This window comes from Excalfactoria chinensis, chromosome 6, assembly GCF_039878825.1.
Source record: "Excalfactoria chinensis isolate bCotChi1 chromosome 6, bCotChi1.hap2, whole genome shotgun sequence".
NCBI classification, from domain to species: Eukaryota; Metazoa; Chordata; class Aves; order Galliformes; family Phasianidae; genus Excalfactoria; species Excalfactoria chinensis.
In genome coordinates this window covers 32,635,653-32,663,651 of record NC_092830.1, presented here as the reverse complement: position 1 = coordinate 32,663,651, position 27,999 = coordinate 32,635,653, and the positions used below count along the sequence as shown (strand labels likewise).

Sequence of the window (27,999 nt, the reverse complement as noted above, 5' to 3'; positions counted from 1 at the left end):
TTCAAATGTGATTCCTGCTATTCAGGAGGTGGTGCTGAACAAAGCTGAGGCTGAATATGCACCTCTTCAAGGGAATTCTCCCCTTTTCAACACGAAGCTGGTTGAATTCCAGTTCAGACTGGCTGCTCTTTCTACTTTTTAAAGATGAAGATGCAGATATGACATAAAGGGACACAAACCACCAAATGCAGTTGCCATTGACTCGAGTCCCAGTGCACACATTCATAAAGGAACCAAGAATCTGCTGTTTCAGTATGGTGAGGGTGTGGAAATAGATAAATAACATGGAGAGCACTCCAGTCACCAGGGCTGTTCTTTTCGTCCTGCCCAGCAGCTGCTCAGGACACGGGGCAGAACAGAGGTTTGTTACTAAATCACTGCCTTCTCAAGAGCCTGTCTCAGTGGGACCCTGGTCCTGGGTGTCCAGACAGAGCAGATAACAAATGGCAAAGATGGGGTGGTCCCTTCCAGCACCATCATTCTACTTCCACCAGGATAAGCTTCATCGGGGCAATGGAAAAAAGACAGAAAGATTTTCTGGAAAGCATCATGGGAGGAACAACTTGTGAATAGCAGACTAGGTGCCCTGGGATCTTGTCAAGAGCTGTTATAAAAGGAAGGGTGCTACCTCCATGCTGCATGAGCTGTGGCACAATCCTGCTCCTGCTTGCCCAGAGCAGGAACCTATCCCAAATGCTTCTCTTTTGACTCACACTCCAGGTTCTATCCCCAGTGAGAGCAGAGCACCAACATCGAGATGGGGACGGACAGAGGTTGTCGTACCCAGTTCAGTCATTCCTGAGCCTCACTGCCAATGTGGAGGGGATTCACAGTACACAAGGACTGGGACGGCTCTGGGCACATCTTTGAGGTAAGTTTCTTAGGGAGGTCGCAGTACTCAGTGTTTGGGAAAAGGGCACAGAGGTTTCATCACTTTCTTGTTTATATTTTTGCCAGAAATCTGGTGTGTTTGGGTCCATGAGAACAGTTTATTTGAAATTAAAATCTCATCGGCCAAACACTTTCTGATATCCAATTCATAAATACAGATTAGCAGCATTGGTTTGTTGCAAGGTGTTCCATAAGCTTTTCATGACTGCTCAGAAACACACTGAATCATAAGCACAGAACAGGATTAAATGCAGCATTTCTTAGCATTGTCTGAAGCCTGTTCTCTTAAACAGCATTTGACAGGTGAATGCAACAGAGAAAACATGGTCTTGGTGTGTGCATTGAAAGCAGATGCAGCAACCTAAGCTCAGTGGCTCAGAGTGGGTATCTGCTGCAAAGCTGCAATGCAGAGGGTAAATAATGAGGGGCTATTTCTGCCCTGGTAGGGAAAATAATGTGGGGACGGGGGATTGTCTTGAAAACAATCACTTCAAATGATTTTGGAACTGTATGAGCTGGACATGTGCTTCATTTATACTGAAGGATGAGCCCAGAAGCTGACCTGATTCCCCTTATTTTTGCCTCCTGGGCTTTTCTTCACTTCTTTCACTTAGAAAAGAAACCTTTAAGGGGAGCAGAGAGTCATTTCCTGCCTGTGATGCTGTCCCACTTGGGAGGCTCCTCGCTGCCTTTTTTCCTTGTAAGTAACAGCCTATTGACTACAGGATTTTATTTGTATAATCCAGCCAGTTCCTCCACAGAGATTTATTTGTTTTTGCATAGAATTTAACTTCTTTAGTAAAGCAGCACATAAAAGCTCACTTACAGCATGTTCATTCTCATAATACCTCAGAAGTGTGGATGAAAGCTGTATGAAAGGTGGTGAGGTTCAGCTGACATTCCTTGCTGCAACAGAAAGCAATCCTTGCACTTTTCTTAATTATGTGCTGTAGCAGCAAGTCCTGTAGTAATATTTTCACATGCCTGGAGCCACAATAATGAATACACATAAGAATATATTTGTTTGTCATTTTCTTATGCCCTATTATTCACTGTAAATAAAGTCTAATTTGTTTATGTTTGCTCCTGCATTGCTTTCCATTCACTCTGCTGTTCAGTAGTACCTACCTTTTGACTTTGATCCTGAGTATCTGATACATATCAAAGAAATAGCACCAATGAATTAAGTTGTTTAAAAGTGAAGCCCCTTGTCCTAGGCCTGGGCATACATACAACCTGTAGAGTTACTATGTAAAGCATCAGGAGTGCCATGGTCTGTCACTACTGTTCTTTCAGCCAAAGTTGCCCTGGAAAAGAAATATGTCTTAGAAGTTGTTGTCTAAGAGAAAACCACCTTTTATTTTAGTTCATTAATAGGAGAGAGTATTGCCTCTTGATACTGGTTTGACTTCAAGGTGCTGGTGTTTTAGGAATTGTGGTGGTAGGGGCTGTGAAAGAGAAAGGCAATGTCTGTCCTCCACAGCCTGAGCTCTCACTACCAAACAGGAGCTAATGAATGGACAGAGGCAGACAGGGAGGCATCATTAGGCGCTGTTTGTCACAGGGTGCCAGCACACTCATGGCCCAGCACTTAAGGATTTTATTGACATAACGTCAAAGGAGAATTTTGAGGATAATGGGGGTAGATTTGCAGGTATAGCTGCATGGGAGAAAGCATAAAGTGCATAGAGAAAGCATAAACTGCATGCCTGAGTCTTTTAAGAGAGAGATAAGAGCTTTTAGTATGAGAAGAGCGAAGGACAGAGTTGATTTCTTGATGCTTAATGAAAGATGAGAATTAGATCCTAAAGGACCTTGACAGTGAAACATCTGTTTGATGTGCTGGAGAAGGGGATCCAGAAAGAAAGTCAAATGGAGTTGACATGGTTTAATAACATGATCAGCTTGATGGATAAGAGGGGAACATGAGAGCATTTGTAGAAGGAATGTGAACAAAAGATGTCACTGCAGTGAGGAAAGGGGAAAGAATCGGTCAGGAAAGCTGCATCTTCAGGTGGCTGAGAGAGGCTGTGCCAAAGTGTTCTTCCATCCCCAAGAATGCCAGGATGTGGGATGTGGAGACTAAGCAGGGCAGTACCCAGGAGGGACTGTGCGTCTGTACCCAAAAAACAGGCAAGGGATGGAGGTAAGTTGGTGAGCAGGGAGAGAAATTAAAAGGTCTCTTTAAATGCTGTGTTGGGATTGTACTGCTGGAAGGAAGGCAGGAGGAGAGAAAGTTAAGCCTGGGACTAAGACAGAACCTGGGTTCTGTATTGGTAATGTCCCTTCTGAAAAAGAGAAAGCAAAGCCTGAGACACAAACAGAGCAGGGCTGAGGAGGAGAAAGAAGTGAAGAGGTAGGAAGAAAACAAACAAACAGGCAGGACGAGATTTTCAGTGGTGAATGACGCCAAAGCCCTGGACTGATTTGGGAGGATGAAGCTGGAGCACTGACTGTGAAGTCTGATTAAGACAGGACCACTTGCTGCTCTGGTAATTACAGTAATCATGAGGGCGAGGGGCTGGTGCCTTTGTTCCTTGGCTAATAGCACTGTAATCTCTCACGTTTCTTATTTCTAAGTTTGTCTGTAAAACCCCCTGCATTTGTATTATCCCTTTCACCCCATGCTATTTCCCAGTTTGAGATTTTGGAAGACATAAGAGCAACTGCTGACTTTTGAACCTGACCGATGCAGAATGGAAAGCAGGAAGTGGTAGCAGATCCCACAGAATGTGGGGAGAGCCTCCTTTGAGTACTGAATGAAAAGCAGAAAAAGAAACCAGGCAGTCACTATGATAACCATAGACTGCAATGAGGGCCTTCCCCAGTGCATCATCTTATTGAAAGAAAAATTTTTCATGGACCTGCATTTCCTGCCTTACAGTTACAGAAAGCGATCCAGTTTAAAATCCACTGATCCACTGCAGACACAGTGACTGCATGCATTATTATCCAGCAGGGGGAACTGTGGATTCTGTTTTACTGTTTCCAGAGAAAATACCGCGAACGAAGTTAATTAATAGCCACTATCCAACATGAAACAAAGATAGGTGCCAGTCCTGCTGCTGCTGCTGCATCCTGTTGGCTCTGCCAGCTGGGTATGTGGTGCCCAGATTGTCTTAGATGTGAAAGTAAGTGAAAGATGTGATGCAGACAGCTTTCCTACCGCCTGATCAAAAAGTCCTAAACAGACCTGTTTTTGAAACAGCAAGAGAAGTGCTGTCTAAAGCTCTAAAGCATTTTGCAGGACCAATCATTAGGAGAGTGCCGTATGGAAGGCATTACTCTGTAAAGGAGCTGGTACTCCTCTTCCTCTTCATATGTTGGTTTTGTTTATGCAGTGATTCTTCTTCCTCAAAATTCTCCTGTGGCTCTTGCACAGGTATCATACAGCCTATATTCAAGCAAATACCTGACTGAGATGCTTTCACTTTTCCTGCTTTATTGCTCAGTAAACGTCACTCCTCTGTGTACGAGCCCTGCAGATATCTGGCTCCACCTCTAGGCAAATGACAGTCCGCTTTACACGATGCGCTGCCTGTCACACCTTATACTGCTGTATGCTTGTGTTTCAGTTATCATTTGGGGGAAAAACAAAGTCAGATCAGAGTGTGTTGTGGCACTGACAGTCCTTGGTAGCAGCACACACCTTGGGGACAGTCCACGAGGAAGGAGTTTTCACTCTATACAGTGGAAAATAACCTGGATCAAAGATTTAAAGCGACACAACCAAATGACAGCAAACAACCACTGTTAGATTCTCAAAAAATATTACCTGTTTCACTCTGTTATTGATGCTCATTTTGCAGGAACAGCAATTTTCACAAACTCCTGCATATATACATTGTGAGAAAGAAATGAACTGCTTAATGACACAACGAACAAACCTGCTGTGCTGAGGCTTGAGTTTCCCTTTGCTTGCAGTCCAGCAGCACTTGTGTGCTAAATGCTGTGCTTTCAAAGAGCTCACAATGGGCTGCACACACAGGCGGAGATGTAGGATGGAGGAAGATTACCGGGAGATAATGGAGCAAGTCAAATGAGAAAACATGATGAAACAGCAGAAAATGCACACGCTGCTTTGTTTCTTCTTTTTACATTAATAAAGCCGGGGCTGTTGTGTTTATTGCCAAATGATAGCCTATAAGTGTGTGTGGGTAATGACCTGCACAGCCCCACCAGCCCCTGGGGAGCATGCTGATATTAACACCTCAGTGAACTGACCTGCAGCCTTATGCTGCACTGCAGCACGCCGTGTAGCAGCCTAAGCCCATTCCTGGGAGGATGGCGTGTGGTGCTGTTCTAGGAGCTCTTGGTAAAATGGCCCAGAGCCCCTGGATGAAAGGTTTTAATTCAGTACCATCATGAAACATCTGAACAAGCCCGAACTGTCAGCATGCTATTAGCTGCAATGGATACTTCACATACTGCCAAAGCCTTATTTTCTGTCTAATTACACACACTTACAGGGCACGCTGCAGCTCTGAGTGGGACGTTAGCAAAGGGTTTCACTACTCCCTGCCCTTAAGCTGTCAGCCAATAGCCATGTTCATTTTCCTCCTTTTGCCCTGGGCTGTGCCAGGACCTTTTACATGCCTGGAGCCTTCCCTGGTGGCAGAAATTGTCTCCACATTATCTGTGCACTATGTCCATAAGGTAGCTCACATCTGGGCTTGTCACTGTGCACAAGAGGTGGGCAGTTGGTTTTGTATAGGGCTGAACAGAGACCTTCCTATTGCTTGTAGTGTGGTCCAGACATGTGGCGCTGACTGACCAGAGCCTCACGAAATCATCAAACAAATAAATGTTATTTTGGTTTTGCTTTATGGAATAGTATAGATGTGCCCATAGTTAGAAGGATTAGCTCATATCACATGCCTCAAAAATGCTTTCAGTGTGATTATGGCAAAAGAATTGTGCTTTGTATCGGTGCTGCAACACATGCCAGAAAATTACAGCATACCTCTGCCGTCCATCTTTTATCTTCCTTCACTCCCTGTTCTGCCTGTTTTCCAGGACAATTCTGGAGTTACCCTCATATCCAGGAACTGAGTGATGCAGCCTGAGAAATAATCCTAAGAGGTTTTGAGGAGGAGAAAAAGTAACACGCAAGGAGCCAGCAGTGAGAGGTAACGTCACACACAGCACAGCACATGCAAAGGGCTGAGGCACAAACCCTGCGGCTCCTGGGCAAAAGGGTAGAAGCTGATGGGTTGGGAGCCCCCTTAGTGCAGGCAGGGCCCCGCCATCAAGCACAGATCATGCAAGGACGGTGACCACTAGTGGAGAAGCTGGATAAAATCTCTGTGGTTATAGTCCGTGGTCACTGTGCTCCTGAAGAGCTGCTGACGCTGATGGGTGGGCAGAGAAAAGGAACTGGCTGGAAAGCTTTATAAAGAGCTTTGTGCAATTCTGGTCCCTGCTCTCTGGCTGCACCTCGGGATGGCACAGTGCATGGGGAACACACAGCAGTGATTTACTTGTGTGTCAAATACACAGAAGGTTCCTTTGCATTCTTCTGCTTGTGGAAGATGGCAAGGATGATTTCTCTTCATGCAGCTGACTTCAGTTTATGCTCTGTTTCCTTCCGAACTCTCAGAAATCGATGCTGTTGATAAAACATGTCCGCAGCCTTTAGTTCTCAAGGACTTATCACATTTCTTATCATATTTATTTTTTTAGTCAGTGGCCACCTAAGAGCCTGCAGTATAATGAGACAGACCACATTTGCAGAGAGTATACAGCTGAAGAAACGTGCTCTCACCACAGTCAGTATTGCAGTAATGGACACACTTGCTTCTCAGAAGTATTTTCTTTTCATATGGTGTTTATAACCAGAGCCATAAATCTGGGAGACACTTTACGTGCTGCATTACTTGATTGAAATTCCATTTAACTCATTGAAAGCTTTCTTATTGACCTCAGTGGGATGGGTGATTGTGAAATAAGGAAATGCCAGTCTATTTTAAAATGAGAATTCTATCTATGTCACCATGGTTAGCAGGAAATAAAACAACCTGAGCATTGTTCACCAACAAGTTTCATATACAACTGACCTGCTGCCTCCATGCACCCAGGTCTGACATGGAGTGAAGCAATAGCTGCTCAGGGATACCTACTCATCCCAGTGGTGTTTAGAAACACGTGTAGAAGAGGAAGAAGAAAATATCCAAACCTAAGTGATGTGGCTATTCATATAAAATGGAAATTACACAAAAGTTAAACAGCCAACAGGAGGAAGCATCACAACCTGCTTCTGACAGCCTCGGTGGAGAAGCTCCCTTGTAGCCTTATTTCTACACATTTCTGTGTAGAAAATACTAATTTTTTAATGAATCACACTTTCTATGGATAATGTTAGGAAACCTTGATCTTCCTTTTTGAACTGTAATACAGCCTGAGGCTCTGACCTGATTATCAAGAGCACTCAGTCAAAAAAAAAACAACACCCCAAAACCAAACAACAAACAAAAACCCCCAAAGGTTATGAAGATTTAACAATGACACTTGTCCAGATAATTAAATATGATTCAGGAGCCGCTGCTGGTTTGCCATCTGTATGTTACTCTGTGAGCAAAAGCATGAGAGTGTAGCGATGAGCTCATTGCAAGTCTTCAGTCTCCAGGGTTTTTATGGAGATGTGAGGAACACTCAAGAAGCTCTTGTCAGGACCCTGCATGGCAATGCCAATTAATACCGAAAATAATTACAGCTGTGCTACTGCAAAGTATTATTTTGCAAAGACTGTATTTAAACACCATTCAGATTTCCACATGCTGACGAGGAAAAGAGGAAACAGCGCGGAGGAGTCTGTGAAGTGCATGCAGAAACAAGAGCTTCGTTAGTGATGAAATGGTTGATAGCGCCTTTATCGGCATGCAGTCATGTGTTTAAATAGCGTGAGCCACAGATGACTGTTTCAGCTTCTCATCTGCCTTCTGGGAGGCAAGAAAGGGCTCCTTGTTTGATTTGTAAGATGAGACAGCTTGTTGCACAAGGCAACGGAGGAGACTGTACAGAGAACGCTGCAGCCAAGCATTCCCTGAGCTGCTTTGGACGCCTGCCACAAGGAAGTGCAGTGGGTGCAGCCACCGTGCAGGGAACGTTGTGAAAGGGATTAGAAAGGAAACATACCCTCTATAAAGAGCACAGCAAAGAAAAATGAATGACCCCACCTGGTCAGTAAACAACAGAGGTGGTAACACAGGGCTATGAAACTGAGAAGAAATCCTAGAATTTAAAACAAACAAACAAACGATGGGTTTCTCTCTCTCTTTTTTGCACTGCTCTCAGATGTTCACGTAGGAGTTTCTGAAATGAATCAAGCACAGATAAATCCCTGCTGATAAGTTCCTGATTTCTTCTCAGGTCACGGTGTTCCCCAATGCTGGCAAATAATCCGAGAGCTGCTCTGGGGTCATTGGAAGCGTTGAGTGGGAGGTGCAGGGGAGCTGCTCTGCAGGTGGAGAGCACAAACGCATCTTACTGGCAGCCAAGATATGCAAAAAGATAATGACGTTTCTTTGTGATGATCAGAAAATTACAACGCCCAGCCGACCCCAAACCTTGTACCGGAGTGTCTGAGCGGGCTGCTCACCCACCGCCCCCTGGTGCAGACCCTTCCCCCCGTTCTCACCCGCCCCTCCCCTCACACAGCTCCACGCCGTTCCCTCGGGCTCTGTGGCTGTAACAGAGCAGAGCTCAGCGCTGCGCCTCTGCTCCCTGCGAGGAGCCGTGGGCCGCCATGAGGGCTGCCCTCAGCCTGCTCTGCTCCGGGCTTAACAGACCCCATCTGCACCGAGTACTCGAGGTGAGAACACAGCATTGCAATGCAGAGCAAGACAACCCACTTTCCTCGCCCACCACCGCTCCGTGTTGCCCCTCACAGCCCGGCCATGTGCCGTTCGCCACGTGAATGTAGCCCCGCCCACTTCCGCGCCGCGGTCCAATCACCGCGCGGCTTCTTCGGACTACGTTTCCCAGAGTACCTCCTTCCTCCTTCCGCCTGCCGCAAAGTGTCGCGCTGCGGGTGCCGTGCCGTGCCGTGCCGTGCCGTGCCGTGCCGGTGGCTGCGGGCCGTGCCCGGAGCTGCGCCCCGGCGGCGGAGAGCGGCCGCCATGGGTGGAGGGCGTTGACTTCGTCCCGCGCGGCCGGCGGCGGCATGGAGGAGGAGAGCATGGAAGAGGAGGGTGGCGGCGGCGGCTGCGAGGCCATGATGGACGACCAGAACCACAACAACTGGGGCGCCGGCGGCTACGGGCGGCACCTGCTGGGCCCCGCCGCCGCCACCACCCCTCTCGGCGACCGCCTCGTGCGCGGCCCCGCGGGGCCACCGGCCGGACCGCTGCTGCCCGTGGAGCCCGAGGCCAACGGCATGCTGAGGAACTGCGACCCGGCGGGCGCTGTGAGCAAGGGGGGGCCGGGAGGCATCGCTGCCGCCATCAACATCAACGCCTCCACCTCCAAGTTCCGTGAGTGAGCCCCGGACTTCGGGGCTGTCCGCTGTCCGCCTCCTTCCCGTTGTTTGTGACCGAGCTTCGGGGCTGGGCTGGCCGGGGGTGGGGAGCGGAGCCCCCATGGCCTGGGCTGGGGCTTGTGACTCGGTGGGCGCTTTCCTGTAGCTTTGTGGCTGGAGGACTGAGCCCGGCAGCAGGGAATGGTGCGGGATGGTGCGAAACCCGTTGGTTTTCTGGAGAGGAAATAGGTGCAGAGCTGTTCCCGAAGGGTTATGTATGTCTGTAGAGGCCTGGGGAGAAGAGCAGAGAGTGTTTCCCCCAGAGGTAGATTCAAACCATCGTTTGCACCAAGCTTTTAGCAGCAATGGTAAATGTAGACCTTTTCCTGCCGCCTTGCTGAGCTAAGGCTGAAGGAAGGGAAGGCCTTTCTGCTGTTCCTTTTGGTTCTGCTTTCATTTCTAGCAGTCACATCTCTGGGCAAAGTTCGTCCTTTTCCTTAATGGCTTTCAGAAAACTTGGATTTGGTGAATAAATTCCTCGAACTGCAGCCGTGTAATTGCCATGATGACATTTCGTTGAGAAGTGCACCTTTTTTTTTCTTCTTCCCCGTGCCAGCTCACCTGCATAGCTCCTCAGAAGCCAGAAGTTCAGGCTCCCTGCAGCCTCAGCTCCGTGGCTCTCGGCTCATTGCCAGGGCCGGCTGCTTTGAAGCTGGGGCTCCCAGACTCCCTAAGCTTGCTGGCTCACTGCCTGCTTAGCTGTCAGGGCCCCAGGTACCTTGGGTGGCTTGTAAATCTATGGGAAGGTTGCGGAGAAATGGTGCTTGGCCTTGCTAAAAGGAGAACATGAATTCCCAATTCAGAAGTTGAGAGCTGGAGGTTTTCTTTCTATTTCAGAGTGGAAACGCTTGCAAACTTTGGATCTTACACAAATGGGAAGGTCATTTCCTGGCTAGGCCATAGCATGTATGTGAGGAAAGGTGTGATTTTGCTTAGCGTGTGCTTTTTGAGTTCTTGATTTTGCTCTTCCAGTGTTAATATCCCAAGGCATTAGTTGTCCTACTGATATTCAGGTGTTTTTAAAAAGAAAATGAAGAGTCCTTTAAAATGCAAAAATCTGTGAGGTGTTACACCCAGTACAACTTTTCTGCACCTTCACCTACTGTTGGTGATGTGTGTGTATGAACAGCATGAATCCATTGAAATAGAGAGGATGGAGAAAGTACAGGAGCTGAGCAAGAGTCCTCCATGTTCTGATCCTCATGCTGACAGAGGGCTCCTCAATCTCTGTTTAATTATTACATATGGATAAAGGGAGTGAGGTCTCCTCAGAGGTAAGCAGGCAATGAATAGGGAGGCAGCAGTGCTCATTCCCCTCCTGTCTGCTGTGTATTCACAGTGGCTGAGCCTGTGTGCAAAACTGCTTGTCAGTCCTGAGCTTGGCAAGAAAGTTGTCTGCTGTGTGTACTGCGTGAAGAGGTTCTTCAGAGAAGGGCTGTTCTGTTGTGAGGCTGAGGCTTCCTTTTGGACAGGGTGTCCTGCAGTGACACAAGTGGCTTATTTCCTGCAGTGCTGTGGTAAACTGGAGCTCCACTGATGTTCTTATTGGTCTCTTCCTCTGGATTTTTTCCTCTAAAGCAAACAAACAAACAAAAATCCATTACCCGTGTTTTAATATGTAATTACTTGCAGCTTATTGCTTTTGTTCATGTTTTTAGTTGCAGACTAATGTGGCCTAATTCATCTTGTAGATTAATGGAGGAAGAAGTTTTAGAAGGGTTTAGAAGTTTCCATCTAGAGGATGCAAGTAAATTCTTCTTCCTTGAGATTAGGATAAGGCTGAGAGCTAAGATGTGGTAATGTGTAGCTCCTTTAATGGCTTTTATTCATGTTAGAGCAAAGTAAGAAAATCTCCCATGTTGTGGCAATCTTGTAAGTAAAGCTATTTCCAGTTGGTTAGGTTCAGTCCTAGCTAATGATTAGTAAAGCAATACTGCTATGAAAAATGTTTCCTAAATGTCATCAAGGAGGAAGTAAGAACTTTTATTGCTTTAAGAGAAACCTCTTCCGCACTGGTAACTGGGGACATACCCTAATTGTGGGGAGGATGTGCTGTTTTCCTTTTTCATCCTTTCCAAACTAGCGTGAATATAAATATATGTAATCGCAGTCCCATTTTGGATGGGCACATGGGGCTGTGAGTGTCAGCATATCCAATAAGCCTCTGCCTGCCCTGTTGTATAATTTACATTGCTTTGCACATAGCTGCATAGACAAATAGTGTGATGAGAGGAATAAAAAAGAGTTTAACATTACATTTACTAAAAAAGTCATAGTGCAGATAGAGAAACCTGTCATTAAAAACAAACAGATTGAAAGCTGGTGTGAAACAGATCCATACAGAACCATCCCCTGTCTGAACTGTTGTGCTGTAGCACAGCAAGTCTCATGTGCTCACACAGCCTGACAAGAGAGAAGGGAGAAAAATAAAGTCACGGGTCTACAGTGATGGCTGCAGGTCCGCCCAGCACTCTTTAGGTGTCTGTCTGATGTCCTTATGCTTGCACAAAACGTTTTAGTGCACATTGCTAATGAAGCGGTAAGGCTTAACGTATTTCACTTCTGAGATGAAATTATCAAAGCTTCTTAAAGGTGTCTTGCTTCTTTCTCACTTACATTTTTGTTGACTGAGTAAATGACAAACGATGGGTGGACCAAGACCTGCTTAGCTGGCAGCAAGCTGGGTTCCTTTATGCGTTCATCCCTTCCTTTTTTTAGCCATGGCTTTAAAAGAAGGGTGGCTTTTCTGCTTTACTGTAATAAACTTCTGCAGTGCTTTTCGGGTGAAGTTGCCTTGCACAAATAATAATCAATGATGCTGTTGATTGTTACTAATATTCTGCTCTTGCTGTTCTGTACCTACGATCTTTCTAGCCCCTTCCCTGGGCTATGCAGAAAGTGTGTTTTTCCTATCACTTGTGTAGCTGATATATGCCCACTCTTGGATTTTCTTTTTTTCTTTATATTATTTTAGTGGGTTTTCTTTGCTGGCCTTCTGATAGATGGTTTGGAGAAGGCTGTATTTCAGTTCCAGCTATGATACCGAAATATCTAGGTTATGCTATGAAGTTCATGCATATTCTTTTTCACTTACGTGATTTCAATGCTGCATTTGACTTGCACAGTTTTTCTTTTGAACTTCTCAGTGCATGGAAAGGCAGCAGTTGCTTTTCTAGCTTTGCTTGTGAAATATAATGTGCTGGAAAGCATCAGCGTCCATTGAATCAGATGTGGGTGGAGCAGGGAGAGAAAGCACAAGTGTGTGTTGTTACAGAATCCACTACTTCCCACAAACTTGACCAACCTCCAGAAAATCAAGCTCATCTTCTAGAATTGCCCTTACCCTGCAGGTTGGAAATGGAGGCTGCTGGATGCATATTCTTTGAGATCTTGGATGGCTGTTATAGGGATAAACTGTGAAGAACAGCATCCCAAAAAGGCGGGGGAAAAAGGTTAAAGATGGTTTTAGAAGGGTTGTTGGAGTTTTCCTTTGGTTCCTTTCCTTCCTGGTCCTGAGGTTGTTCTTGCAGAGACTGCAGTAGCAGCATACTGCCCTCAAAAAGGCTATTGCTGATTTGGGACGGTTACTGAAACCTGGAAGTAATCTGGTTTCTGGATCAGAAGAACAAAAAATAGCGATTGTTTCGTAGGTCGGCCTTAGCAAGGTAAACGTTAATGTTGCCCTGTCTTCAGAACTGAAGTGTGGGAATCCAAGTGTTTTTAGGAAGTTAGGTGGAACCCATGAATAATGTTTCCTATGCAACTCTGCCAGGGCTTTTTTAGAAAGCATTCTGTGCTTTACTTGAGTAGTGCTTCTCATCAGTGGGCCTCGCTGCTGCTTTCTCCTTCTGTGTGTGTGTGTATGTATACAGAATATATATAAGAAATATATAGATCAGGACTATGTGTTAGGAGAGGATCCTAACTACAACTGGAGACAAAGGGAATTGCATGAAGGTTGAGGCCTGGTCTTTTAGTTAAAAGTCACTCAATGTAGTTTTCTTCTTTTCCTTGTAGTAATGAATGTTATAACGATTGAAGACTATAAGAGCACATATTGGCCAAAGTTGGACAGTGCCATAGATCAGCTTTTAACTCAGAGTCCTGGTGACTACATCCCTATCTCCTATGAACAAATTTACAGGTAAGGAAATCTTTCAAGTGTTTTGTGACTTCCTTTTTGAATGTTAATGCTTGTTCTGTCTTGCAGCCTATGCATGTGTCATGTTTTGTATTTATGTGGAAGGAAGGGAAGGTTAAATAAAGTAGAACACTGTTTAAGTCATTTGAATGGGTAAATATCAGATACATACCTTGATATCCCATATTTTCAGAAGTAAATACTGAATGGGAAAAAAATACATGAAATGTTGATGCAAGAATAATCACCACCACAGTTGCTTAGTGCAATACATTATGAAATGTATTGAAGTCTCAACATCCCTTTTCTCAAAGGGGAAGAAGAGAAGGGCATGGTAGGTTTCTGACTTAGTATTTCAAAAGGATTATTTTTCATAGCTAGTAGGAGTCAACCTGGTGCAATAGAAGTGCAGATGTAAATTGAAGCAGTTGTTGCTGAGCTCCTTTTATATAAGTTGTCACTTGTATGCTTTGCAAGAGATAGATTGGGTCTGATTCCTTTTTGACCAGCTGTCTTGCTGCTGCATGCGTGGTGGAGGCTGATGTGGTTCAGTCCCTTATGTCTGCTTTCCTGTCTGGTGAACACCTGACTTGCGTCTGGCCTGGAGATTTGCCTTGCTTTGCTTTGCTTAGAAAGGGATCTTGTCACTCAGCTGCAGTGCACTGCAGACACAGCTAATGCACGGTTGGTTACAGCAGGAAGCTTTGCTTCAAAGCCATGCTACTGCTCCAGACAAAAATACTAAATGCTTTTAACCTGTGGGTTTCTTAGGAGATTGACTGAAATGGGTGCTTTCGTTCTGTAGGTGAGAAGTATCCAGCTGTAGGTGAATAGGGCAGAAAATGGGGGCTTCTGCTGCTGGTCCTTGCCTGCAGCACAACCGAGCATAGTGTTGCAGGCTAGGGAATAACACAGGCATTTCAGTCAATGCTTCTCTTTTCAGGAAGTTCAGTCTCCTGTCTACTTGTTCTTAGCTGTTGATCCCTCTAGTTTGAAACTCTGGGTTAAGGAGCGAGATACCAGATTGGCAGACCTTCAGTCTTGCCTCTTAACTCCAGTTAAGAACATTAGTAAAATTCCTCTTTCCTCTTCGAGCTTTTGGAGCTGCTTTTGTCAGGGTTCAGACATCAGCACAAGGATAAATAACAGTGGAAGTCAATTTGACTTGGGATGGGTTTTGCAACTTTAGTGTGCGTAATGAAACTCCCCTCTCCAGCTTGAAATGACATAGGTGCAAACAGCCACCAGGAATAGTGAAGTCATCATCTGCTGGCAGTCCTCCCTCATTGACATGTTCTATGCCTAGTTAAGATTCTTTTTAAAATTATATGTTAAAGGGATAATGGGCTTTAAGTTAATCCTATTGAACCCTTAGACATCAGAGTGAAACTTAATGCAGTATTTTAGTGATACACAGATGTCTGAAGAGTGTATTTTTACTATTATTGAAACAAGGCTGTAACTTAGTGTTGCTGAGAAAGCTGGCATGCCACTTTTGGAGTTTTCTTTTAAAGCTGTCTATGGATGTAATTATACTGACACAGCCTTTTCCAGCCTGGACATTTATCTGTTGTGGTGTCCCTTTGCCTGTATTACAATCTAGACAGGATAGATTGAGGATGGAAGAAAGCTCCTTTTTGTTGACTTTAGTGATGATGCTTCCTCGGAGTGTCATAAGTAGCAGACTTAGGGTGCAGATCCTCTCTGCTTCCCTGCGCTAGTTCTTTGCTTTGAAAATGAAGGTGTTTTGGAGTCTCAAGCAGTGAGATGTCTTTTTTTTTGCAGTGAAATTGAGCTGAAAATAGGCTGTCTGTTTTGATCATCTTTGTGCTCAATAAAGGAATTGAGGTTTCTGTATTGCGGACTTGAAATGTCTTATTAGGTATGCAAGCTGGAGTATTTGCTGTGGTCAGTAACTGCAGATGACTAATCCACAGCAGTGAAAGATAGGAGATATCAGCATGGACAACTCTGAAGTTATTTGTTGTGGATCAGTTTACACATAAGCTACCAAAGTGTGACTAGTGACTGTTCTCATCTTCGAGTCCAAAGCTTGCCTGTTTATAGTTGTTTCCTCTTAAAGGAATGAAGTTAAATACTGTGACGGAGTTGTAACAAAGTGAGATGAGGAAACAGCGGGCAGCCAAGTTGTGCTTCTGACAATCCTTACAAGTGTCTCTTAAGGCTAATGCACGTAGATCGCTCTTCTTCAAAACACCTTACAATCTCAGATCTTCATTCCTCCCACTAACTGTCTTACTTGAGTGGTGCTGAGCTATGTTAAGATAGCTAACAAGTCAGTGACTTCTTTGGGGGTAATAGAAGGGCAAGGATGATTCACAGAGTCAGCCTACAATTGGGAAGTGAAAACAGGATCTGCAAATGGGGAAGTAACATCTAAATATAAATGTTCAGATAAAGTATAAACATGTCCTACACGTACTTATAAAAACTGGTGTTTGACTACAGGTTATATTGCAGAAGTAAGTACAGTGATAGTGCATGTAGCCATAAGCAGACCTGCTTTAAAATTCAGTTTAGTTATGATGTTATAAATGAAGCTGTCAGCTTGAGGAAGCAGCTGTTTGCTCATTGGTGATGCAGCAAAGAAATATCAGGCCGTTGGTGCGCTGGCTGGTTTGTAAGAGATCACAAGAAGTCATTCTGGCTTTTCGTACCGATGTTTCTTTCTTTGATCTAAATTAAATTGATGTGTTTGCTGTTGCAGCACCATGACAAAATATCTTCTGCTCCTGATTGTTCCAGAATAGGACCTGCTATTGGTAGAGTTTGTGTGCAAGAATTAGATTTTTTTTGACTATTTTTTAAGACAATACCAAACCACATGTTATTTTCAAAATATAAGAGAGGGAATGGTGTAAGGTGCCTTTATTTCTTTAAACAACAACAGAGGTTTGCCAAATTAGAGGATTTCACGTGAGGGTGAGCAAAGTAGTTTTAGTGTTTTTTGAAGTTGTCAAAGGGAACAAATACAAACTTGAAAAAGGTACAGAAATATGAAATCTGTTACTGATAATCTGCTTGTCAGACCTTCCAAAAGGACTTGAGAGTGGCAGTTACTGAAGTAGAGTGCTGTCTTGGCCCCTTAAGTCCCAAAGCTGGTGCTTTGTCTCCTATGCTTTACAAAATCGGAGTAGCCCTGAGCTCTGTCTGTGCCACCTTCTCATGATTTTTTTTTCTTTGAATCACTTGCTTAGTAAGGAATCTCAATGTGATTATACCATTAGGGGTGCATGGTGTTGCTGTACTTTTTCCTGTAGGTACCATTAAAAACATACCAGAATCATAGTCTAGAATCTGGACATCTCTGTATTTCAATTTGTCTGTGCATGTTCTAAGGAACAGTCTTTAGCCTAAACTGCTTGTTCTTTCAGTACTCCAGGTAGTTTTAGAGAGAGGGGCAGGGCAGAGGCGTGGAGAGGAGGTTTAGCCTGCCTAAGGTACCAGATGAAGGCTTCCTGTTTTTGGCAGCTGACTGCAGAGAATGTAATCACTGTAGTGAAGTAGAAGTTACTTGGTGCTGATAATGCCCTGAAGATGACTGCCTTAATGCTACTTGCCGCTTAAAGTAGTGTGTGTCTATATTTGTCTTATAACCATTGCAAATGTGTTTTAAATACCTAAACCTACTGCAGATATGCTGTTATTACAATATGAGAGCAGTGAAATGTTGTTAAAAAGCAAAAGTGACACCGAAGAGCAGAATTAATGCAGCCAATCCGTGATGTGGAGAATAATAGCTGCATTGCTCTTTGCACATCTTTATTTATTGTGAAATATAATTGATAGTTGGGTGTTGGTTTTTTTTTGTTTAGGTTTTAAGTCATAGAAGATAGAACAACATGCATAGGGCTTTATTTTCTGTTCAGAAGTGTACTGTTAGGAGAGTTCATTGTAAGTTAAGCTGTAGTTAGGTGGGGGTGAAGGACGAGCAAGGTATGGATGACTTAAGAGTCTACTGGAGTTCATTTGAAGCTTAGAGCTGCATTTAGAAGTTCGGCTATCATTCAGATAAGTCTGTTAGCATCTGAATTGAGACTTGAACGAAATATTTTGAAGTCTGTTACCCTTCATTGCAAACTGTTGTAAGTTCATTGTTTGTTCCTATATTTGTCTCTGCAGTTGTGTGTATAAGTGTGTATGCCAGCAGCATTCGGAACAGATGTATAGTGACCTAATAAAAAAGATAACTAACCACTTAGAGAGAGTCTCAAAGGAGCTGCAGGTAAGAAGCTGCACAATCTAATTCTATCTTTCCTGGGATCTGTGCTTATACTGGAGCAGCATGTAGATGGACTATGGAGGGTGTTGCCATTAATTGTAATTTTACACCAGTTTACTAAATTGGGAACTGCCTCACTCAGTGACAGAATACCAACTACGAGGTCTGACTGTATGGCACCCATTAGCCTTAGAGATACTGTGTGGGCAGCAGTGCCTAAAACTTAATATAATACAGAATCAAAGATTTGAGAAGGGGAAATCTAAAGTGTAATCTGATATGTAAACACTTCAGTTGAATATTATCTGAGCATGACACGGATATCTACCATTGCTTTGTTAATCTATATCAACTGCTTTATAGTCTTTGTGCTTCATAAGCAGTGCGAAAATAAATCTAAAGGAAGAAATTAAAATGAATTAAGTATGCAGTAATTCATAGCTGGTATTTCATAATTTGAAGATTGTGTGCTACAGTTTATTCTGCATTTTTCTTGCCTATCTCTAGATGTCAGTGGTTTACAACAGTCCTAATACAACTTGTATATACCTATCTTCATTGCATCTTATTTGTGCATCCATGTTTGTTTCCATGTGTGTTCCTCACTGAAAAATCCCTTTTAGGTTAGAATCTTCAGTCATGTGCTTGACATTGTCATCACTAGCAGCAACACTAATTCATTTTCTGACTGATTTTTGAGTTCTGTGCTGGTTTGTGTTGAGTCAAGCAGAGATGCCAACTGCATAGGAACCCTGAATTATAGCAGCTCTTTCAGTGCTTCTAATAACTGATAGATAATTTCAGACATGAGCAGTCTTACTGCTAACTGCATCAGGTATTTCTGGCTGACCTTGCACGTCCATCAAAATATACCTTACTGTAATCATTCTGATGTTCTGTTCTCATGTCATGCTTCTCCTCTTGTTGCTTTCCTTAAAAACACAAACCAAAAGAAGACAACACCTCCAAATGTAGTGGATGTGATGTCTGGGATGGGCTTTAACTATGAAATATTTAGGTCATCTTGAGCTAGATTCCTTGCTGCTTTTCTGTTTTATGATTTCTTTATTCCTCGTACAGAGACAGCCTCAGCTGTTCTGTAGCTGCTTGTCAGTGCAGATAAACATAACATTTAGAATGAAGTCTTCCCTGGGTCCCGCTGAACTGGTGCAGCCTGTACATTTTTCTTCTGATTGTGAGAAGTAAGAATCATTGCAGCTGTACAGGTTTGGCCAGTTCCTCTGATACATTCCATAGTAGAGTACTACACTGCTTTGAATTTGGAAATACCCTGAATTCTTTTCTCTGCAGCAGTCCTTCTTCAGTTCTGAAACTGCAGGTTTTGACGTTTCCCTTGGCACATACATTCAATTCTTCTGAATAAAAACAAGGTTGTCTGCTGAACCTGAGTTGTTGAAGGAGTAATTGACAACTATATAATGCAACCTTTGTCTTGCAAAAGTTTTCATATGTAGGGTAGACACACCTTGTGGCAGGTGGCAGGAGAGTGGTAATGTAACGCTGTACCATCTTCAGCTGACCTTGTTTTTGGATAAATGGCAAATACATCTTTTTGAGCTGCTTAAAGAAAAACCTGTGTGCCTTAAAATTGTTCTGTAGAGAAATTGTATTGGTTATGGATTGTGACATTACTACAGTGCATTTTATTATCCCATGTCTTTGCTCTTCATACCTTTTGGTAACATGTAGTCACTTGGGTTGAAGGTTGAAGTATGGTGCTAGATCTTTACCCTACAGTTGCCAACTAAAGATCACTCCGTTGATCACTTGGAAGTTTCCAGTCCACACAATATAAATAGGATGTATGCAAATCCTTTCAATGCACAGTATGTGATGTTTCACTTACTCCGATGTAAGCTCATTCCGCGCACCAACATTGAATTATGGAGTTCTGTTAAGTTGGTGAGGTGTGACTTAATGTGAGGTAATATTTTATGTATAGAGAGCCAAGGTAGCTCAGGATAAGCCAGAGTGCTGTTTTTATGTGAGAAAGCAAGTCATCATGATGACTGAAATGGCGGGCAGTTGCAATGTCTTGTTCTGGACAAGCTGAACAACTTCTCTGCATAGAAGTGCAATGGTTTCATGGCAGGTGGATTGCAGAATATCTATGTGTAACCAACATGCCAGAGCAAGCTATTCCATACTAGGAGTGCTCATCAGCAGCAGAAGCAGTAAAACTGTCAGATACCAAATGGTAGAAGTGGAGCATCTAAGGGGACCAGTCCAACCTGCTTTTGCTAGTTTCTCACCATAAAAGAGTTTGTCCTCTTTCCTTGCTGCATTCATTGCAGGAACTCCCTATGTATTGTTTTTTCCTCTGCTTGTCTGGCAAGCCTGCCTTTGGCTGAAGTTGGTGAAAGGATGGAGGTGGTCAGGGTTGGCCTGGGTGCCCCAGGTGCTGCTGAGGATGCACTGGGATGTGTGTGAGTTCCCTGGTCATCCCCTGCTGACTTCTACTCTAGCTGGCTGGGTGTTGTGTTGGGTGGCACTGGTGTTTGTTATCCTGAGCACACCTGAAGGGCTGCCCCACGTGTTTTTGGCTCAAGAAATTAATTTGTGGTGGTGAGGGAGGGGTTAGGAAAATATGAGTGGGCTGAATGCACACTCAGCATGTTTGGCATTGGGTGAAAAACCATGATTGTTACCTGCTGAGAAATACATTGCAATGAGATGAATTGCTTGTTGTTGCATCATCTCTCCTTTGAGATGGAGCCTTATGTATCTCAAGACACGTCTAGCTCCCTCCTAGCTGTGCAGGTCAGTGATCCTTTCCTCCGGCTGTTTCAGCTGGGGAGAAGCAATGAGCTGAGTTGCCTTCCTTTCTCCCAGCTGATGTTGGACTAGCTTTTCTGCATTAGTATGATTGAGTTTTGCCTCACGGAACTTCCAGTAATTAGGAAAATGAAGGCTCCCTTACTCTTGAGTTGGTCAGAATTCTGGGTTGTGTTTTAAAGAGAGTCAAGGCAGAACACACAAATGGATATACTTGCCGTTGTTCTGAGGCCTGTTACACCTGTATGTCTACTGATGATTTTTTTTTATTCCAAGGTGCTTTATTTGGAAACTTTATTGGTAATGGACAGAGCCCATTATGCTGTGGTTTAAAATAATGACAGCTGTTTTTGTGGGTAAGTGCTGAGTCATTCAGATGTACGAGATAGGGTGAACATGCAGACATACTTTCAATTTAAATACGTGTTCTTTTAAAAATAGTAAAACTGTAAAACTGTATTTGCATTAACGATGAGTGTTTGGCCTAAGCATGTCTCTTACGCTTTGGTGAAGTCATTTGAAGTTAATTGCTGTGTCCATTAAGGATTTTGAGAACTGAGGATCCTAATGTACCCAGGCACTGAGCAGGCCCATGACAAAGTGCAAGTATACGTAACCTCTTATTGGTTTGGTTGGGAAAATCTCAGGAATTCGCTTAGGAAATGACAGTGAGGTGGAAAGCAATAGTTTGTTGTGTTCACAAGGCTTTTAGTTTAGAGCAAAAGAGAGAAAGGGATCTATTGATTCTGTGTCTTTGTCAGAAGCATTTCAGTTCACCCACTGTAATTCTTATGTTCAGTGAAGTTAATAAGTGAAGTCCTGTCTTTCTCCAAGTAAATAAATACTAGCTTGCTTGCGTGGTGTTTAAAATAAACCAAACAGAGCTAAGATGGCAGAATTTCTTGCTTAGATTCCACCTGTCTAAAGGCACTGAACTGAGTTTGGAGACAGTTGCTGATAGCCTCTTTACCTTCTTGGATGCTCTAGAGAGCTTGGGGTTTTTCTCCTCTGTTATATGATGAGAGGAATGTGTTTTATTATGAACGAGGGAGCTGAGCAGTCTTTGGTGTTGGTGGATGATACACACAATTGTTGCATAGTGCTCGTGACCTGCAGGTTGAGACTTTGCTGTGCAATAGCATAGAGCTTTCCTGCCTAATACTAATCCTTATAGCTTCTGAGCCTGCTTGGTTGCCAACTCTCAAACTGACTGACTTCTCTCATCTTCCAATCTATTGATTACTTGGAAGAATATATATTAGCATCTGATTGCTGTCAGAGTCATTCTGCTACTACCTTAAGGACCGTCACATCTCTAGGAACCAAGTGCCTTGTATTGTGCTGTTGTCTGTCATCTCCTGTCTTTAGAAGTCAGTCAGCAGCATCCTTTGTGGACAGCCTGCTACTTCCTTGCCTCTTCCTTTCTGTATCATTTGTCTCCTGCTTTTTCCATGTGATTTTAGAGAATTTTGTTTTCCATTGATGTCATTTCCTTCCCCAGTTTGTTGATGAAGATGATGAAGTTGATGATTACTAATCTGATTAACATGGCAAGGCTGTCAGATGCCTGATCTGGAACATCAGATTACGTTTTGAACTTTGTTTTTGTTTTAGAAACTGTTGTGTAACTGTCAGTATTTCCCCTGATTACAGGGAGTAGACTCTGAAGCTTTAGGTGGCTTGCTGTGGTTTGCTTATGAACTTTACTATAGTCATCACGGTGTTATAAAGTGCAACCAGGTAGTGCTTTGAGTGCATGGTGAAACTGAACTGGGCAGTGTTAGGTACAATGCAGCAGTTCTTTTTATTTAAGTTTTTGCCCAAACAGTTTTGTAGATGCTTTGCTTTCCTCCCAAGGTATGTTGAAGGTTACATGTGTCAGGCTGTATGATGGAACTTCTGACAACACCACATCTCTGCCTGTTTTCTGCATGTAAGGTCAGGCTGTGCACACCGCCCATGTGAAGAATCCCGTTCTTATTCCACAGTTTCAATGGGTACTGCTTGTCTTGTTGGCTAAATGAGACATAGCAAGCCTTTGTGGTTGCTACAAGAGATGAAACATCAGAGAAGTTACACTCAAAGTAACTCTTAAGATGTTTGATTCCCTGAAATGCTTACCATAGTTACTAGAGTTTCTCAAGCACCGATTTAGGAAATAAAATTGCCACCACTATGCTCTGCTTGTAGAAAAGAGCATAAATTGTGTTGGAAAACAAGGTGAGAACTTCTATTTCTTGTCTTTTCATTCATGCTGGTATTTCTCAGCATTCTTCTGCATTAGATAATAAATACAGCATTTTTAAGAGGAAACTCAAACTGGCCTTTTATCTGGTCAATGATATTTAAGGGGGAGAAGAATACCATTCTGGTGCTGTAGGCTTTCATCCTGAAGTTTTACCAAGGGAACGTTAGTTAATAGCATGTAAAACAGGATTCTAATGCTCTGATCACACAGAACTGAATCAGATGGAACGAACAGAGCTAGAACTTTGTCAGAAACCGGATGTGATCGAAATATGTACATCTTGGTGTGTGGATGTCAAAAAGATGAAGACAGCTACAAGAATTTTATGATGTATGGCTTGAGGGCAGCCTTTTTAATGGGATGACTGTCAGTCTTTGAATCAGCTGTACTTTGGCTTGATAACTGGTTTTCATTAGAAGTTTTGATAGTGTGTTTGGCTTGTGAGATAGACCTGGGAATCGCCTATAGCTGCAGGGCAAAGTAAACAAATGATGCTTTACTGAGGAAGAACAAGAGCTGCTTTAAAAGAGTCAGAGCACCTACACAAATAACGAGTTAGTTGGTGTGGTTATAGCTGCACTCCATCCTCACTTGCCAGGTGTGGGAGATACGCTGCAACATGTGTGCTGGCATCCTGGCAGTGTGTTCCCAGGAAAAAGGAACCATGCAGAAGAGTAAGAATGTAAACTTTACTGAGCATGTTGCTGATTGTGCCAGACGAGTATTCATAAACAGATCAGTTTTGTGTTCTCAAACAAAGACCTGCTGTCATTGTTTCTCACTTATGAGCCAGTTTGGTCTTGAGTCGGCAGCCTGTCTTCTTCTGCTTGTTCTTTTGTGTGTTCAGTCTATGATATTCAGATTGGGGGGGGGAAGTAACTCATTTTTCATGTATATGCAAGTTCATTGAAATGACTAGATATTAGATTAGATGTTAGGGTTTTAGGGAAGGGCACTTAGGATGTCCTTAGCATCAGTCTTTAACAACAGCTGCAGTAGTTTATAATGGGAAAGTCTTCAAAAACAAGTTGAAGATGTTAAAAGAATGCATTTCCATCACAGTTTGAGAAATCTGACCTCTTCTAACATCTTCAGCTTGTTTTTGAATGCAGCTCAATCACAGTTTGAGTAATCTGACCTTGCTTTCTCCTGTGAACGGACACATTAAATAGTTGCTGCTGGAAACTGTTCTTAACCCTATGAGTGGTAGATGAGAGCTTTTGTAGGAGAGGATTTGAGCAGTTTTTCCATGTAGAGCCTCTTGAAAGAGGAAATGAGTTGTCAGATTGATGGGTTTCAGAATGAAGAGTGGAGGAATGAGGGTTCCTCTTTTGGGAAATCCTTAAGCTTGCAGTACATTTTTCTTTCTCTGTATGAGTAGCTGCTTTAATACATCCCTCAGGTATGACAGAAACGATTTTTAAAGACTTAGTGTTTTCTAGGGGCTTGTGGAGAATAAATATTCTTATCTTTTTTTCTTCCTCTGTAATTAAAACAGCTGAATGGGTGCGTTACTGCTTCTGGACTAAGGCCAAAGTAAAAAAATCCCAGTTCAAACAGTTTATTTTTTTTTATATAAAATCACAGCAGACTGTAGATTTTTAAATGCACATCTGCTCTAATGCTGACCGTTGAATAGAAGAATCTTAGCAACTTCTATTTACTTAATAAAGCTTATGTTGATCTACTGCAATGCTTTTTTAATATAAATAAAATTCTTGCAGTTTATATGAAGCTATTTCCACTCCTGTGATTGTCATACTAACATGAATATAAGGACATGGAAAAAGCTCTTATGCTCAGACAAATAATTGCAGTCAGTCTGGCTGTTTTGAGCAGCTGTGCAATGACACACAGTGAGCAGAAGACACAGAGCTGGTTCTGTGTTCCCCACACAGATTACTGACTCAGATGACCTGTGAAAATACTGTTTCTGAGTTCTTCGGCCTGTGCTTGAGAGTGGTTTTCTTTAGGTTTACAAAGAAAGCTGTAAGTTGGTAGAGTTTGGTTATCAAGCTCTGTTTGGAAATTATTTATTTTTTGTTGGTGGTGCCTTTCTGTTAACATCTCCAGCACTGAAATGCTACCAGGAGTGTAAAACTTAGTGGTAATGAGATATGTTAATGTCATGATTTTGCTTTCTAGTGGTTAAGAAGGAGGCTGAATGCTTGCCTAGTGAGTGCTTCCTGTGAATCTCTTAGGGCTTCTCACTCTTCTTTTGTTCAGCACTCATTTTCTGCTTGGTTATAGGGCTGTGGTAGCCAACAAATTCCAGGTATTTTCTGATTGAAGACTTGAGGTTGTTCTTGGAAGGCAGCTGGGTGTGCATTTGCTATTCCTTCGTAACATTGTTCTCTATGTGACGAAGGCTTTGCATGGTGAGCAAATGGTGTTTTCATCTTCAGTGCAGCAAAAAAGGTATCAAACCAAAAGGTATAAAGCCTTGATGGCTCCTGTAAACAGGAGTGATAAACTATCCAGATGCCTTCTGTATTTTCTTTTAAATGGAAAGTGTGGACTGTGAGTGTGAGAAGAGCAGTAACCTGCATCAGGCTGTTGTCTGCTGTTTGACATGCTCTTTGAAGTAGAATTTTCCATTTTCTTTAATCTTAGAAGTTGCTTACCGAGTCTTCAGGAACCAGGGAGCGTAACCATATTTAAAGTTGAGGTTAAAAAGAACTGAAGCAGGAATATATTTTGCTTAGAAATGCAGATTTCACTGTGTGTTGTTTGCAATGAATTGTATATCTTCATATGTATATATAGATATACACATGAAAAGGAGTCCCTGGGGTTTGTAGGCACTTCTATACATTGTTGGCATTTTGCACTAAAATTTGTTTGGCTGCCCCTGAGAACAGAATCTGCAATGTGATTAAAAACGTATATATTATTCCTCATTTTGATCATAACCTTTGTCAAAAACGTATAGAATAACGCTCTTTATTCCTCTGCCAGGTTTACCTTCTTTTATGAAACGTGTTCTGTATTGGAGTTAGCTGTGAGAATTCCCCATATGTTCATTAAGCATATGAAGAAGGGGAGCTAAGAAAGCCAACATAAAGGAAAAAAGTTTGGTAAATGGAGACCACTTAATGGAGCAAAACACCAATGTGAATTCTAACTTCTCTGGGGCCTCTGCTGAGTGTTCATGCAAAGGCTGAAAAATCTGCTGCTTAAAGATAAGAGCTGTATGTTGTGATAAGGTAGTTAAGGTGCAGTCAGCCTTGAGCATTTCTCACACTGCAGATGCTTTGTGAAAGATATTTGAGCTTGTTTTCTTGCAAGCTTTTTGTTGCTGCTGCATTTTTCACCCTCTTGTGTAGGGCTGTAGGAGAGGGAAATGGTACAAGAGAAAAGAAGCCGTGCTTCTTGTAAGTGAGCAGCACTTTATCCTTAGCTGTGTAGCAGCAGAAGCTCAGGCAGCCAGCCCTACTCTTCTGAAGGGAAGCACAGGAGGAGAGCAGGAGGTGGCCAGTGGTTGGGAACTGGCTTTGCATGGTGAGAATAGAGTGGGGGTGAGTGGAGGAATGCTTCACCTTAGCTCTGCATGGCCAGGTATGTCCATCCTTGGCTTAATGCAATCCTGAGTGTTCTGATGTGACTTCCTGAATCTCCTCAAGTATTTGTAAAGCAAACAGTGGTTAGTACTTCCCATTTTCCTGCTTCCTCACAACTTGACTTAGCTAAAGAAAGCCTATTCTGCAACGAGCTTCCGTGTTTTTCCTTTGAGAAAAATGGTGTTCTACACAGAAAACAGCAGTGCTGTCACCATGGTGCTGCGAGGCCTGTCAGAGAGAAGGCACTTCCAGTTTTTGTATGGCAGTTTTGCCTGGGGCTACAAGGTTGTGCAGTGGATTTTTGTGGAGGTTCCAGATGCAGAGCTCTCTGAAGGTATTACTTCATAGTCCTTCTGACTCAACACCCTGAATATTTGCCTTGCTCTGTGTGACCCAGCTGAAAGATGAAAATCCTTTCTGGGAAGGACAGTGCTCTCTGCAGCTGGAGGATATGCTCTGTGCCCACTCAATTACCAGGCAGCTGTTCAGCATCACTTTTCTGTCTCAGAGCAGCAGGATCAGTGCACGCACTGCGATACTATGAAATCTGGTTGTGGATTGTAGACTTGATAGAGGGCGTTTTCAAAAAAGAATATTTACTCTTTGTTAAATGTTCTTATTTGCATGTGCTAAATATTATTTTGCCACAGGCATGAGGAATTTCTTACTGAATGCACCTGTTCTGACACATAGTCCTAAGCAAAATCACTTAGTGGTGAAAACCCTCCTTGCTGAAGGGAGCGATGGTAGAAACTCTGGAAAGATGTGGCTTGCTTTGTATAGGCTTAGTGGATCACATACAGTGTAGTTTTTGAGTTTGCTGTAAAAGCATAGCCCATGCTGTTCCAGATCTTTCTCTTGTTCAAATTACAACCTGACTTTTATGGTTTCTTGCAGGCCAGCCCTCCAGATCTCTATATTGAAAGATTTAACATAGCTCTTGGACAATATATGGGAGCATTGCAGAGCATTGTGCCTCTTTTCATATATATGGTAAGTTTTAGAAAATTATTTTCAAATAAGAGATGTCCATGCACAAGATTCTGACTAAAAGCTGAAAGGAATAAAATGCAGCTCTAACAATTTTTCTTGTAGATCTTTCCATTCGGGCATGTTTTGCTACCTGTATAGCAGTTCTGATAAAGATGTGTGGGGAGAAGAAGGGGAAGCTGTGCTTCTAAATGCAGACTTCTGGAATTGATTTTCTGCCCTAATATTCCATTATTAGAAATAGGAGGAATTACTTCTATTTTGACTCGAAAGCAGCCTTACCAAATAGGCTGTTATTTATATCTTTTTCGAGATGGTTTATTGACTTGTTACATATTGGCTTGGTAGTTTGGGCAGGTTGCGAGGCTGATTTTATTGCTTTTAAATTGCACAAATTAAGACAAGCTGGATATTTTGTGCCTGAAAGAAATATCTCTTTGAAATGTCTGTATTGGTTGATAAAGCAGTTCTGACTGTCTGTTGACTGGATGTGGGCAAACTTACTTTCAAAGCTATGACTTGCAAAGGTTCAGGAGGCACTGACTGTAACTTGTGCAGATTATGTCTTCTATATGTCTGAAAAAGTCTGCAATTTGTGTAACTTTAGTCAAAATG

The 27,999-nt window shown here is 43.0% G+C and overlaps 1 protein-coding gene and 1 long non-coding RNA gene across 2 annotated transcripts in view; both read left to right on the top strand.

Moving 5' to 3' along the window:
• Nucleotides 1–726: 726 nt before the first annotated feature.
• LOC140254287 (uncharacterized) lies at nt 727–5,937 on the top strand. Its single transcript, XR_011904130.1, has 3 exons — nt 727–871; nt 1,511–1,591; nt 5,908–5,937. It is a non-coding gene; the product is annotated as an uncharacterized lncRNA (long non-coding RNA).
• Nucleotides 5,938–8,841: 2,904 nt separating this feature from the next.
• Nucleotides 8,842–27,999, top strand: part of CACUL1 (CDK2 associated cullin domain 1) — a 38,028-nt gene continuing 18,870 nt past the window's right edge. Inside the window, exons 1-4 of the mRNA XM_072339991.1 lie at nt 8,842–9,362; nt 13,424–13,550; nt 17,691–17,793; nt 27,292–27,387. Coding sequence (XP_072196092.1) covers nt 9,053–9,362; nt 13,424–13,550; nt 17,691–17,793; nt 27,292–27,387 — 636 coding nt within the window. The 5' untranslated portion in view covers nt 8,842–9,052. The remainder of the gene's footprint in view (nt 9,363–13,423; nt 13,551–17,690; nt 17,794–27,291; nt 27,388–27,999) is intronic.